This window comes from Miscanthus floridulus, chromosome 17 (assembly GCF_019320115.1).
Source record: "Miscanthus floridulus cultivar M001 chromosome 17, ASM1932011v1, whole genome shotgun sequence".
Classification (NCBI taxonomy): domain Eukaryota; kingdom Viridiplantae; phylum Streptophyta; class Magnoliopsida; order Poales; family Poaceae; genus Miscanthus; species Miscanthus floridulus.
In genome coordinates this window covers 96709628-96723058 of record NC_089596.1, presented here as the reverse complement: position 1 = coordinate 96723058, position 13431 = coordinate 96709628, and the positions used below count along the sequence as shown (strand labels likewise).

General features: G+C 52.6%; 1 protein-coding gene across 1 annotated transcript; it reads right to left on the bottom strand.

Annotated features, from left to right (window-relative positions):
- Nucleotides 1–969: 969 nt before the first annotated feature.
- LOC136518227 (probable polygalacturonase At1g80170) lies at nucleotides 970–3719 on the bottom strand. Its single transcript, XM_066511871.1, has 8 exons — nucleotides 3227–3719; nucleotides 2935–3105; nucleotides 2784–2810; nucleotides 2424–2631; nucleotides 1919–2000; nucleotides 1703–1811; nucleotides 1476–1592; nucleotides 970–1345 (listed from the first exon to the last, which is right to left on the bottom strand). The coding sequence occupies exons 1-8, from the start codon at nucleotides 3500–3502 to the stop codon at nucleotides 1115–1117; spliced, it is 1221 nt and encodes a 406-aa protein (XP_066367968.1). The 5' UTR covers nucleotides 3503–3719; the 3' UTR covers nucleotides 970–1114.
- Between the last annotated feature and the right edge of the window lie 9712 nt (nucleotides 3720–13431).

Sequence of the window (13431 nt, the reverse complement as noted above, 5' to 3'; positions counted from 1 at the left end):
CGCCTTGGAGGCGCAGTGCTCGGCCGCCGACCCTGCCAGGCATGACGCGCGGTCACCTCCGAGTCGCGATGCTCGGCTGTCGGCCCTGCCAGAAGCCGCATGCGGTTGCCTCTCCTAGTCGTGTGGCCAATGCCTTCCCGCCACGTCGTGCAGCCGCCTACAAGCGTCACCAGACCGCTCTGGTGGACTCTACACGCTGACGAGACTCTATTCTCCCAAGCAGTAAGGAGATGTTGTGCTGAAGCGCATGTTGTAAGCATACATTTCAATTGTTTAAGATGTTTTAGAAGTATGTTGCAAGTGTTTTATATGGATGTTGCAAAAGTAGATCGAGATGTTGCACATGTTACAGTGATTATACACGTATATTGCAAGCATCTGTTCCAAATGTTTCATCTGTTTTTTTCAGACTACGTCGCAAGTGTGTTTCTTTAGATGTTGCATATGTTTCACACATAATATGTTGCAAATGTTTTATGTGGATGTTTCATATGTTTTGCAATGACTTTTTTAAATGTTTTCATGTGTTTTTTTTAAGTATTTCAGATGCATATTTCAAAATTTTTATCTATCTTCAAATGTGTGTTGCAAATATTTAACCTAGATGTTTCGTAGATTGGGTGTTGATGCTGGAGACTCACCTGCCGCAGCCGCACTACGGGGCGCCGCCGAGCGGGCGTAGACGTCTAGACGAGGAAGCGGAAGGGACGCGAGCAGTCCCTGCGTAGGGTGGAGCAGCATGGGCGACATCGAGCGGCGCGGGCCCCTGTGGGCGTGCGAAATAGACTGCAGGCACAGATGTCCGGGCGCGTGCGTCCGTTCGGACGTCCATGTGGAGCAGCACGGGCGACATCGAGCGACGAGGGCCCGTGTGGGCATGCGAAACAGAGTGCAGGCACAGACGCTAGCACCGGAAAACAGAGAGAGAGAGAGATAGCTCTCCTTTTCTAGCACACAACATTATGCACGTAAACTCCAATATTTCTTCTCTGTGTTTCCTTGTCGTCAACAACGGCGTGTACAATCGACAAGCTCGTTTGGGTATGACAACAGCTCCAAATCGACAATCATGTGTGTGTACATGTGCTTCCGCCACTGCTTCGCTAGCTGACTCTCATGACTTGGCGAGGCAGGACGGCGGGACCACGGTGCCAACGCTCTTCCCCGACGCCCGGTAGCAGAGCGCGGTGGCCCGACCGCCGCCCTCCACCGTCAGGTTGACGTTCGCCAGCTCCAGCTCCCGGCACGGCACGGTGTCGCTGCACGCGATGCTGATCGCCTGCGCCGTCGCCGACGTGCCCCGGATGTTCGCGAACTCCACCTTGCGCACCTCCACCGCCTGCGTCTGCAGCACATGCAGAGCTAGTTGTTCAGAGTTCAGATACCACCCGAGATAGGAGACGACGAACGGACGATGCAAGGAATGTGCTCTGAATATTCAGAGAAAACGTGAAATGGTGGCGGGCCGGGCGTGCCTGGTTGGCGCAGGGCGTGGGCTGGTCGCAGTAGTACTGGTCGACGATGATGGGGTTGGAGACGTTCTTCATCACGATGTTCTCGAACCGCAGGTCCCGCGCGAAGCCCATGCCTCCCTGAAAGCACACGACAAGTAGCACGTGTTGGAGTAAACGCTGAAACGCAGGTGTGGTTCTGACAGAGTGAAGGCTTACGTGCAGTGTTTGTCACGGTGTCAGGTGTTTACCTGCCAGCTCTTGATCCGTACGCCGTTGGTCGTGTTGGTGAGCAAGCAGGTGTCGACCCTCACGTTCTCCACCATGTCGGTGGTCCGGTTCTTTCCGAGGCTTCCAATGCTGACACGAGTGACACGCACGTGCCGTGTGTGTGGCATTGTTAGTCCCAGTGTCAGAGATCAGATCCTGGAATAGAAGCTGGAAGAGCTGGTAGAGATTTCTTTCACCTGATACCATGGCCAGGCCCACATGAGATGTCTTTCACGTGGACGTCAGAGCAATTGCCGACCATGGAGACGCAATCATCCCCTGCAATGCAAAGTATGAACTGTTTAGTCAAATACTGCTAGTTGCAGCCACGAATATTCTTGAATAATTGATTTTGGAAATTTCTGCGATGCAAGGAGCCAATCGAATATTTATCAGCAGCAGCCAGCAGCAATTTTAGACTTGGGTCACATCAGCATTAGTGTCAGTTCGCCGCTACGATCTTGTCCAAACTTTGTCCGGTCAACTAGTCGCCGGCGGCTTTGATCTTATCGCATGCCAGGAAATGCAATCAAACAGCTGAGAAACAAAACTGCGTCACGGAACGGAGACGTTCATCTCATCATCACATGATCACTCCTGTTAAGGCGTCACCGTCTACCATAACAACGAAAGCTTACGTACGCTTACTAATCAGCGCCTGTGCCTGCGAATAATCAAGTGTGGACGAGGACGACGACGGACCTGTGGAGATGAGGTTGTCCGTGATGTGGACGTGGGAGGTGTCGTTGAGGTGGATGCCGTCGGTGTTGGGGCTGTCCGCCGGCGCGATCACCCGGAGGAAGCTGGCCTTCACGCAGGAGCAGCGTGTGAACGTCAGCTGGAACTGCTGCGCGTTCTGCAGCGTCACGCCCTGCACGCTCACCCCGCGGCACTCCTCGAAGTGCACCGCCTGCATGGCATCATGCAATGCAAAGAGAGAAGAGAATTGAACCCAAAAGAATAAGGATCATTCACCGGCGTACCCTCGCCGCCGGCCGGCGTCGAGCTGGCATGTCTGAACGAACCCGTAACGGAGAGGGAGCACAGAAAGGCGTTGTTCACCTTTGGACGAGGCCCCGAGTAGCACGGCTGCAAGAGTAGTACGAGCAGAGCAAAGACGACAGAGAATTCAGGTGGCTTCATTGCGAAAAGTGCAGTGCAGGCCTCAGACGGGTTAGGTGGTTGGTGGATAAACCGGCCCACAAGCTATTACCTGGGTCTTCTTGCGCTTGCAGGTGCTAGCCCACCACTGCTGCCCCATGCCGTCGATGGTGCCGCCGCCGCTGACGGACAGCCCGTCGACGCCGTAGATGTAGAGCCACTTCATCGGGTCCCGCCCGTCCCACTCGTCGGGGCTCGACGGCGCCACGATCGCGCCGGAAATCTAGCGCGCACAACGGCCGACGGCACCACACCAGCGTGAGTGTGAGCGAGCAACGAGTACGTAACGCACGGCACGCGACACAGGGATCGATCGACAGGACGGGGCAGGGCACGTGACGTACCAGCAGCTTGAGCTTCTTCTTGCAGGGCCCGGAGAGCTGCACGGGCCAGATCCGGTAGGCCTTGCCGACCGGCACGGCGAGGACGGCCTCCTCGCTGGAGGTGCACGCGGCGGTCCACGCGTCCAAGAGAGCCTGGGTGTCGTTGGCAATGCCGTCGCCGACGGCGCCGAAGTCGTCGAGTGTGAGGAGGACGCGGGCCTCGGCGCCGCCGCCGCATAGGAGAAGCAGCTGCGCCGCTGCCACAGCCGCGAGCGCGAGCGGCAAGCGCACGGCCATCGTTGCCCGACCAGCTCCAGCCGCCGCCGCTGCTGCGCACAGGCGGTCACTCGGGGGTCGGGGAGGTCAGAGGTTGACGAGAGGAGAGGAGAGGACGGGAGAATGAAGCGCCAGCTTGTGCTGGAAAAAGCAGGTGGTGGGGTGGTGCACTGTGGCAGTAGTAGCAGTACGACACCTAGCAGGTAGCATGCATGTGCGGCCGGCCTTTGTACTACCGGCGGGTCTCTGCCTTTTCCCGGAGGAAGCTGGTGAGTTATGCGCGACGAAAACGAGATTTCTGCATGTGGCAAAGAGGGGAAACAGTAGCCATCTACGGATTGGGCAAGGCGCCCGTGATTGGCGATGGAAACACCTCTCGTCGATTCATGCTGGTAGGCCAGTGTGGCATCTGGTAAAATGGGATCACGGCAGCTAAATCTGACTACGCCGGAACTCGGAAAGGGGCCTTTCCTTTGCCGTTGCCGGTTACTGGATGGTAGTAACAGACGTGCCATGAAGTCTGGAAGAGTTTCTCCAAATAAACGGGAATGAATTCAGGGGGGTCGGGTGCTCAAAGGTATGTTCTCAAGGACAAATTAAATGGGTATCAATGTATCATAGATTGGTACAGGCAAAACTGTTACTACTAGCCTTCCCATTTGCAGCAGAGTAAAAGGCTGTTGTTTCGTTTAGTTTTTTTTTTCTAGACCGGGAGAGATAAGGACCGGCACATTGAACCTGAGGACCGGAAATGTCCATCAATTCTGGTTTCAGGTACGGTCAGGGATTCATTTTAGTCTAGGGTACGTTTAGGTTGGGTCTTTATTATCCTCAATCTAAAACCCGAATAGATACATCCAACAAGTACTGGAGTGATCATACAACATGCTCACCTTTGTGTTTTTCCTTTTTGTCTCTCATCCAAAGTTTTCAAACTACATCAGGATTGCTACCTGGACTGGACATGTTTGGTGTGGTTGAAGTAGAGGAGGCTAGGGGAAAAAATGACAAACACTTACTGATAGGTTTGAGGAGTATATGAAAAAATGTTCCTTCATCTAGATGTTTTTGTAAAACCTAAAACATGATCTCTAGTATAGAACTAGCATGTCTACTTGCACTTGGATAAACCATGTGTCGGGTTCATAAACCCGGAGTCCCTCGGGGACTGGCTTCTACGCCAAGGCTCGGCCCAAGCCGACAGCACGTAACTCATGGGCCGGCCCAAGAGTCTAAAACGACAGGCCGGAAGGACGACCATATCACCGACCGGAGGGTCTGGCCGAAGAGGAACAACACCCGCTCGTCGGCTGCTTCGGCTCACCTCTCCAACCGGAGTGTTCGCTTCGGCTCCAGCCGCCACCGGACAGCCTCTTCGATCGGAAGGCCTGGCCCAAAACACTACTTTTGACTCCGACCCCGCGTCTCCGACCGGGGATCGCAGGAACCCTGCTCACCGCCCTTCTCCGACCGGCGCACTCAGAGCCGACTGGAGCCATCCGACTGGGGACGCCCGCTCGGTAGAAACCAGAAGACGTGCGGAGAAAGGCAAGGCAAGGCTCACAAGTCAAAACCACTGTACCAGGGACCATACCCTGTACGGAACAGTACTCTACAGCCACCCTGACACAAACAGTATTGTAGGCGCCGACATATCCCTCTATAGTATTGTAGGGGCCGCTAAAACTCCCATACGGTAAGCCCCCCACGTGCCTCTGGGCATCGATAGCAGTATGGGCGCCAAGATTTACCATACCGGGTGAACATAGCGAGACTCCTCACATGCCTCTAGGCATCAAACAGTATTTGCATGTACCGACGTCCGCCATCCCTGAAAAAGGCAGCACGACCTCTCTGACATTTTACAGTAACATCAATAGTGTTGTAGGCACCTACCATTATCTTGTACCCGCCGGTGTGGGCAACAAGGCTCGGTAGCATACGTACCCTCACCCTCTCACTTGTAAGGCTATCCCCTTTATCTATAAAAGGGGACGCGCCCCCTCCAACAAAAGAGAGAGCCCTTCTTGAAGACAACAAGCACCGATCAAATTCACTAGCTCACGACCACAGAACCACCGGGTTCGGACTCCAAGCACACGCTTGAACACTTAGCTCATAGCGTAGCTCCTGTCGCTCTTGGCCCTTCCGACCGGAGCCGACCGGACCTCCTGTACTCCCCTTCTTCTTCCTTCTCGTTTGTAACCCCACTACAAACTTCGAGCACCTGGGCTCAGGAATAAAGTCACTGACCGACCCAAACTGGACGTAGGGCACGTTGCCTGAACCAGTATAAATCATGTGTCATTGAGTGCTAGGCCACCTCCGATCACAACATACGCCAAAACTATAAATATTCACTAGTTGGTCACTTTCTACACCGACACCATGAGTCCTAGAACTTCTACTAGTGCAGTAACAGTAGATAGAACGAGATAAAGAGAGGAGTGAAGGGTGCAAACCATCGGCTACCTTGGAGGAAGATGGGCTCGCCATTGCAATGCTTGGCGATAACCCGGTGGCAGTGCAGTAGCGGTGTCGTCCGGGGTCGGTGTAGATGCAGCAGGGCAGCCCGGCGTTGTAGCAGTCCTCTGGCGTGATGCAGAGGTAGTGGCGACGCTTCCCATCGCTGGCAGTGCCTCCTCTGTGATCGGCTAGGGTTTAGGACCGTAGGTGGGGTGTTAGGCAGCTCAGGTGAACCTCGTGACTCGAGCGCCCCGACCCCCACCTCCTATTTATAGCGTTGTGCGATGGGGCCCACCAACCATATTAGGGTTGGGCGCCCCCGATCAGAGCGCGGATCCAAGGGCATTGGGCCTATTGGTGGAGATCAACTAACATTCTCCCCCTTGATCTCACTTATATATTAAACTTAACTTACTTACTTTCTCTTGTTCCTATTCCATCATAGATAGTGCATAGAGCGTGCCTCATCATCATGGTCTTTTGCCATTAGATTAAACAGCTACAATGCACCTCTCTGTTTTGAAACAGATTCTTAACTAGGCCCTTATTGTTCAGGAATCATAGGCTTTCCCTTAAACCCATGCCGGCTATGTGTTCTCTGAACACACTTGGTGGTAAGCCTTTTGTAAGCGGATCCGTGAGCATCTTTTCTATTCTTATATGCTCAAGACTAATTATATGATCCCGAACTTTATCTTTCACAATATAATACTTTATGTCAATGTGTTTGGCAGCACTACTTGACTTATTGTTGTAAGCATAACATACTGCTGGATTATTATCGTAGTATAACTTAAGTTGTTTATGTATGTCATCTACCACTTTCAACCCGGGCATGAATTTCTTTAACCAATTCACCTGCCCTGTGGCCTCATAACATGCTACAAACTCGGCATACATTGTGGACGATGTAGTGATGGTTTGCTTTGAGCTTTTTCACGATATAGCTCCTCCTGCGAGAGTGAATATATACCCTAACGTGGACTTTCTTTCATCTCCCGCATAATCAGAATCTATGTACCCCTCTATGTGCAGGGAATCAGATCTTTTGTACGTTAGCATGAGACCCTTCGTACCTTGCAGGTAACGCAAAACTTTCTTTACTAATTTCTAGTGTTCTATTTCTGGATTACTCTGATATCTGCCAAGCAACCCAGTAACAAATGCTAAGTCAGGGCGAGTACACACTTGAGCATACTGTAAACTTCCAACAGATGAACTATATGGAACCGCTTTCATTTGATCGATCTCATATTGGTTCATAGGACATTGAAATTCCCCATATCTGTCGCCCTTGACTATGGGAGCAGGTGATGACTTACAATTTTGCATACTGTATCTCTTTAGAACTTTTTCTAAGTATACCTTTTGTGATAATCCTAAAACCCCTTTTCTCTATCTCGGTGAATCTCCATTCCTAGGACGAACGAAGCTTCACCGAGATCCTTCATATCAAACTTTGAGGACAAAAACTTCTTTGTTTCTAGTAGTAGACCAACATCACTGCTATCGAGCAAGATGTCATCCACATATAAGACTAGGAAAATGTATTTCCCATTCTTGAACTTTGCATAAACGCAATTGTCCTCTATATTGTCTTGAAACCCAAACTTTCTTATTGTACTATCAAACTTCAAATACCACTGTCTTGAAGCTTGTTTTAATCCATAAATGGATTTCTTCAGGCGACATCCCATGCGTTCTTTTCCTTCACAACAAAACCTTTCAGTTGTGCCATGTAAACGTTTTCCTCCAAATCCTCGTTTAGGAACGCCATCTTTACATCCATCTAATGTAATTCTAAGTCGTAATGTGCTACAAGCGCCATTATGATTCTAAAAGAATCCTTACATGAGACTAGAGAAAATGTCTCATTGTAATCTATGCCTTCTCTTTGCGTGAAACCTTTCGCCACAAGTCGCGCTTTAAACCTTTCTATATTCCCTTTGGAGTCATGTTTAGTTTTGTAGACTCATTTACAACCTACTGTCTTGGCTCCTTTAGGAATTGTTTCTAATTTCCAAACTCCGTTGGTTTTCATTGATTTCATTTCATCTTCCATGGCTTCAAGCCACTTGGATGAGTGAGCGCTTCTCATGGATTCTTCACTTTGAGACCTTCAAGGGGCCTCGCTAGATGACGCTTGTTTTATTTGAGGCTGTTGTTGCTCTTCCTCATGTGTAACAATGGGTTCTTAGGGATCCTGAAGGACAGGTTCCTCATGCTCATTCATTGTTGCCATAGGAGAACTAACAACATGTGTTGTTACTATTATGTCTTGCATTGTTGGTACAGCAACAATAGGTAGCGTGAAAAATGGTTCCTGAACCATAGGAGTGGGCACGTATACCCGCTTCTCTTTAAAACTAATTTCTCACGCTACATGCTCCCCCTTATCATATCATCCTCTAAGAAGACAGCATGTCTTGTTTCTATAAACTCTGTTTGTCTGTTAGGACAATAGAAGCGATAACCTTTTGACTTTTCTAGATAGCCAATGAAATGGCAGCTGACTGTCTTGGAGTCCAGCTTCCCTATGTTTGGGTTAAATACTTTTGCCTCAGCAGAACAACCCCACACACATAAATAGTTTAGTGAGGGTTCCTTTCCTGTCCACAACTCATACGGTGTCTTGGGCGCCGACTTACTTGGCACTCAATTAAGAATATGAATGGCGGTTTTTAACCCCTCCATCCATAAACTTATCGGTAAGGTAGAGTAACTTATCATGCTTCTCATTATATCCATTAAGGTACGGTTGCGTCTTTCAGCTACTCTATTCTGCTGAGGCTCGCCCGGTGTAGAATACTGGGCTACTATGCCATTTTCCTGTAAGTACCTTGCAAAGGGTCTAGGAACTTGGCCATATGGGGTGTGTCGACTGTAGTACTCTCCCCCACGGTCGGACCTTACTACCTTAATCTTTAAGTTGTGTTGATTCTCTACTTCAGCCTTGAATATTTTAAATTTATCCAATGCTTCCGATCTTTCTTTAATTGGATAAATATAGCCAAAACAAGAATAGTCATCTGTGAATGTTATAAATGAATCATAACCATCCATACTCTTCACAGGAAAAGGACCACAGATGTTTGTGTGAATTATTTCTAAAATTCCTACGCTTCATTTGGCATCTTTCTTTATTTTCTTAACATACTTTCCTTTTATGCAATCTATGCATTGTTCAAAATCTAAAAATTCTAAGGGCGGAAGAATTGATTTCTTAATCAATCGCTCTATTCTCCCCCTTGAAATATGGCCTAAACGATAGTGCCATAATTTCGAAGATACATCATGCACTCTCTTCCGCTTATTTGTCGCATTCATAGACGAGGAAGCATTCTCATTACTTACACCATTCACATTCTCATAAAGTGATAATAAATAAAGCTTGTCTTGTCGGAAGGCAAGACCAACACATTTATTATTATAAACAATCTGACATTTGCTATTACCAAAATAGCAACCATATCCATCGTCATCTAAACGTGACACACTTATTAAGTTTCTTCGCAAAGAGGGTACAAATAGAATATCTGAAAGCTTAAGTAGAAAACCATCAACTAATTCTCGAGAAAGATCACCAATGGCTTCAACTTGAGCTTCAACTCCATTTGCTACTTTAATTCTTCTTTCTCCTCTTTGCAGGGTCCTCCTCGTACGGAATCCCTATAATGAATTTTCAACATGAACAGTTGCACCTGAATCAATCCACCAAGTAGATTTTGCATAACTTAAATACAAGGATTCATCTATGAATGTAATGAAATCCTCACATCTCTTCAGCAGGCTCTTCAGGAAGTCTGGACAATCTCTCTGGTAGTGTCCATGCTTCTTGCACCATTTGCACTGATCCTTCTCAACTTGAGCATTGAAGTTCTTCTGATGGTGCTCAGTCTGAGGGGCTTTCCCTTGAGGTTTGGCATTCTTATTGAAGTTCTTTTTCTTGTCCTTGACAAGGTTAGCAGAGTCCTTGACAAGGTAGTCCGAGTGGAGGCCTGAGCCCCATTTGCTAAGGGTCGGCTAGCGGTCCGGAGACGCACTCCAAGAGTATCGGAGGGTTTCTCTAGTGGGTGCCAGGGCCGTTCGCTGGGCCCTGGTGGCTCGTTGCCTCCCTACGGTGGGATCCCATTCGGAGACCTCCCTGCCGATCTCGGACATGACTTGGGGCATCCCGAGCGATCGTTCGCTCGGGCCTTGGCCATACTTGGGCTTGCCCACAGTCATCCCTGACTCTATTGCCCTGGGGCGGCTGTCGAAACCCTAAGGGGGCCAGCCTTCGAACCCCTGGACCGTAACGGGCTCGATGCCCTTTATCGTGTTTTTAATGAAACTTCCAGCGCGGGCTTTGGTCGTTTGTCTTTGTCTTGGGTGCAGGAGAAGCCCCCGAGCCTCCGCGCGGAGCGAGAGGGCGGTCAGGGGTCCTCCTGACTTTTTTGTTCGACCCTCACATATTCTTTTCGTTCGGACGGAGGGGTTGTTTGCCGAACCCATTCGGGTGCGAGCCTGGGTCGCTGGGTCTCGGCAAGGTTGTAGGAAGAACCCCCTAGCCTCCGCATTTGAGTGAGAGGGCCGTCAAGAGTTCCCCTGGCTTTTTGTACGCCCCTCACGTGTGAGGGTTTGTTTGCCGAGGCCCCCTTGGGTGCAAGCCTGGGTCGCAGGGTCTCGGCATATCTGCAGGAAGAGCCCCCTAGCCTCTGCATGGAGCGAGAGGGCTGTCAGGAGCTCCCCTGTCTTTTTGTATGACCCTCACGCTTCCTTTTCGCTCGGAAGGAGGGTTTGTTTTGCCGAGCCCCCTCGAGTGCGAGCTGGGGTCGCTGGGTCTCGGCAAGGATGCAGGAAGAGCCCCTTAGCCTCTGCACAGAGCAAGAAGGCCGTCAAGGGTTCCCCTGGCTTTTTGTACGACCCTCACGCTTCCTTTTCGCTCGGAAGAAGGGGTGGAATGTGCCATGCTACCCTCGATTGGTACGAGCGGTGGCACTTCCGGTGAGCTGTTATCGGGTAGTCCGAGTGGAGGCCCATACCCCGTTCGCTAGGGGTCGGCTAGCGGTCCAGAGACGCACTCCAAGAGTACCGAAGGGTTTCTCTAGTGGGTGCCGGGGCCATTCGCTGGGCCCCGGTGGCTCGGTGCCTCCCTACGGTGGGATCCCATTTAGAGACCTCCCTGCCGGTCTCGGACATGACTTTGGGTGTCCCAAGCGTTTCGCTTGCTTGGGTCTCGGCCCCGTATGGGCTCGCCCACGGTCGTCCCTGACTCTGTTGCCCTGGGGCGGCTGTTGAAACCCCTAGGGGCCCAGCCTTCGAACCCCTGGACCGTAATAGGCTCAGCGCCCGGTTCCTTCATCTGAAAGGAATAGGGCGGGGGAATATCTTCCCCATTAGCTCGGCAACGGCTGGCGCGCCTTTTGAGGTGGTTTTTTTGGGGAGACCGAACGTTGCCTGCTGCCGCAGCGGTCGGGCGCGACGTGGTGTCAGCGGATGGGACGTAACTGTTCCCGCAATTAATGAGAAAAAGGTGGGCGCGTGGGCGGTAAAATCGGATCGAGGTTAACTGCGCCGGATTCGGGGGAAACTTCCCCGATTTCATCGCCCGTCTGTTTCGTCTTTACCCTGCATAAATATGCAACAAGCATCGCCCCTCCTCACCTTACCTTGCCTGCATTAGTTCTGCCCCCATCGAGCCGTCGCTAGAGCAGCGGATGCCGGGAAGAAGAAGGGAGAAAGGCGAGCCAGGGAGAGAGAGAGAGAAAGAGAGACAAACTCACCACCGCATTTGAACCCTCCACCGCACTCATGGCGGGCGACATCGTTGTCATCGAGGCGGACCCTTGGGATCCGTCTGACGTCACCGTGGAGATGCTTCAGTCGCTCGTCGATGGTGGACTCCTTCATCCGGTGACGGACCCCAACAGGCCGGAGTGGATCGCTCCATCGGGCGAGCCGGAGCTGAGGCCTCGCGACGGCTACGTTGTGAGCTTCGTCTCCTTTCACGAGCGTGGCCTCGGCGTTCCAGCAGATCGGTTCATGCGGGTGCTCCCGCACTACTATGGCATGGAGCTCCACAACTTCAACCCCAACTCCATCGCGCAGGCGGCCATCTTCGTCGCTGTCTGCGAGGGGTACTTGGGGATTGCTCCCCATTGGGAGTTGTGGCTCCATCTCTTCCGTGCGGGGCACACCACTAAGCCGACGGGCACGTCGGGCATGAGGAAAGCGGTGAGGGCCAGCAGCTGCACTCTCCAAGTGCGTCAGGACCGCCAGCACCTCTACATCCCGACCCAGCTCTCGTCATCCAATCGTCGATGGTACACAAGCTGGTTCTATCTTCACAACGATGACGGAGGACTTCCCCCCTACACTGGGCGGATTGTGGGGAGCTGCCCGGAGAGGTGGAAGTACGGCGTCCTAAGGGAGGATCAGCCCAAGCTGCAGCCGCTTCTAGAGGGGCTGGAGAGGCTACGGAGCGTGGCCTTACTGCGGCCGTGGTCGTGGCTACATTCCACCGCCGAAGGGTGCTGCCGCTGATAGCTCGGCGGCGACGCCTGTTCGAGATGAGGCTGGGTGAACCAAATGAGGGCATCCGGTTGTCCTCCTCCGCCCTTTCCGATAAGGAAATTCTTCGCCGGGTGGGGGAGACGGTGGAGGCGAAGCTGAGGGGCGGCAACCTGACCCCCATCGCGATGCGCCCATCGCGGGGGTTCCTCTCGCTGGTAAGTCGCACGCCGATGCGGCCCCCGAGCCTTCGTTTCTCCCTACTTCTCGTTCCCTTATGCGCGTTCGCCATTCCTGCAGGGGATGAGGGACGTGCGCGCCTCTCCGCCACCCGTTCCCAAGGACGCGAGGCGGCGGGCGATCAACCGGGCGCACGCCGAGGCGCAGAAAAAGCAGAAGGACGCCAAGGCGGTGAAGCGTACGAAGAAGATCCTCGCGCGCGAGGAACTGGACAAGCGCCGCCGCCAGCAAAGGAAGGATGGCCTCCCGTTGGAGGAGTCCCCGTCGCCATCGGTATCGACGGATGCCTCGGACGGGGATGACGAGGGTGAGATGGGGCGGGGTCCCCTAGACCATCTCCCTGATGTCGGGGAGACGGTGCCCGGGGCATCAACAAGTAGTCCGGCGCTCCCAGAGGGAGGAGGAGGAGCCGTCTTGGGGTCGGCAGTCGCCCGCCCCGGGGTCGAGGCCGACACGCCCGAGGCGCAGGTGCTGGGCAAGCGTGCCATCAGCCCGATGGGCATGACGGCAGCGGTGGAGCAGGCGGCGGTGGGTGAAACGCCACCGCCCCCGTAGAGGATCAAGGGAGCGCCGGGGCCCGTCGGGGACCGGCCGGCGCCGGCGGATGCGGAGGCTGCGCCCCTGCCGCCGCCGCCACCCTTGTAGACGAGGGTTGCAGTGCCGAAGCGGTTGCAGCCTCGCTCGTGGTAAGCACATTTTTGGGTAGAGCCGCGGCATTTTCCGTTCGCCCTTTGGTCTCATGCTGACCCTGT

Coding starts and splice junctions, on each gene's coding strand:
- LOC136518227 (XM_066511871.1), bottom strand. CDS start 3,502: ATGGCCGTGCGCTTGCCGCTCGCGCTCGCGGCTGTGGCAGCGGCGCAG. Junction 2,001..2,423: donor GGACAACCTCATCTCCACAG/GTCCGTCGTCGT, acceptor TTTGCATTGCAG/GGGATGATTGCGTCTCCATG. Junction 1,346..1,475: donor CCACGCCCTGCGCCAACCAG/GCACGCCCGGCC, acceptor CATGTGCTGCAG/ACGCAGGCGGTGGAGGTGCG.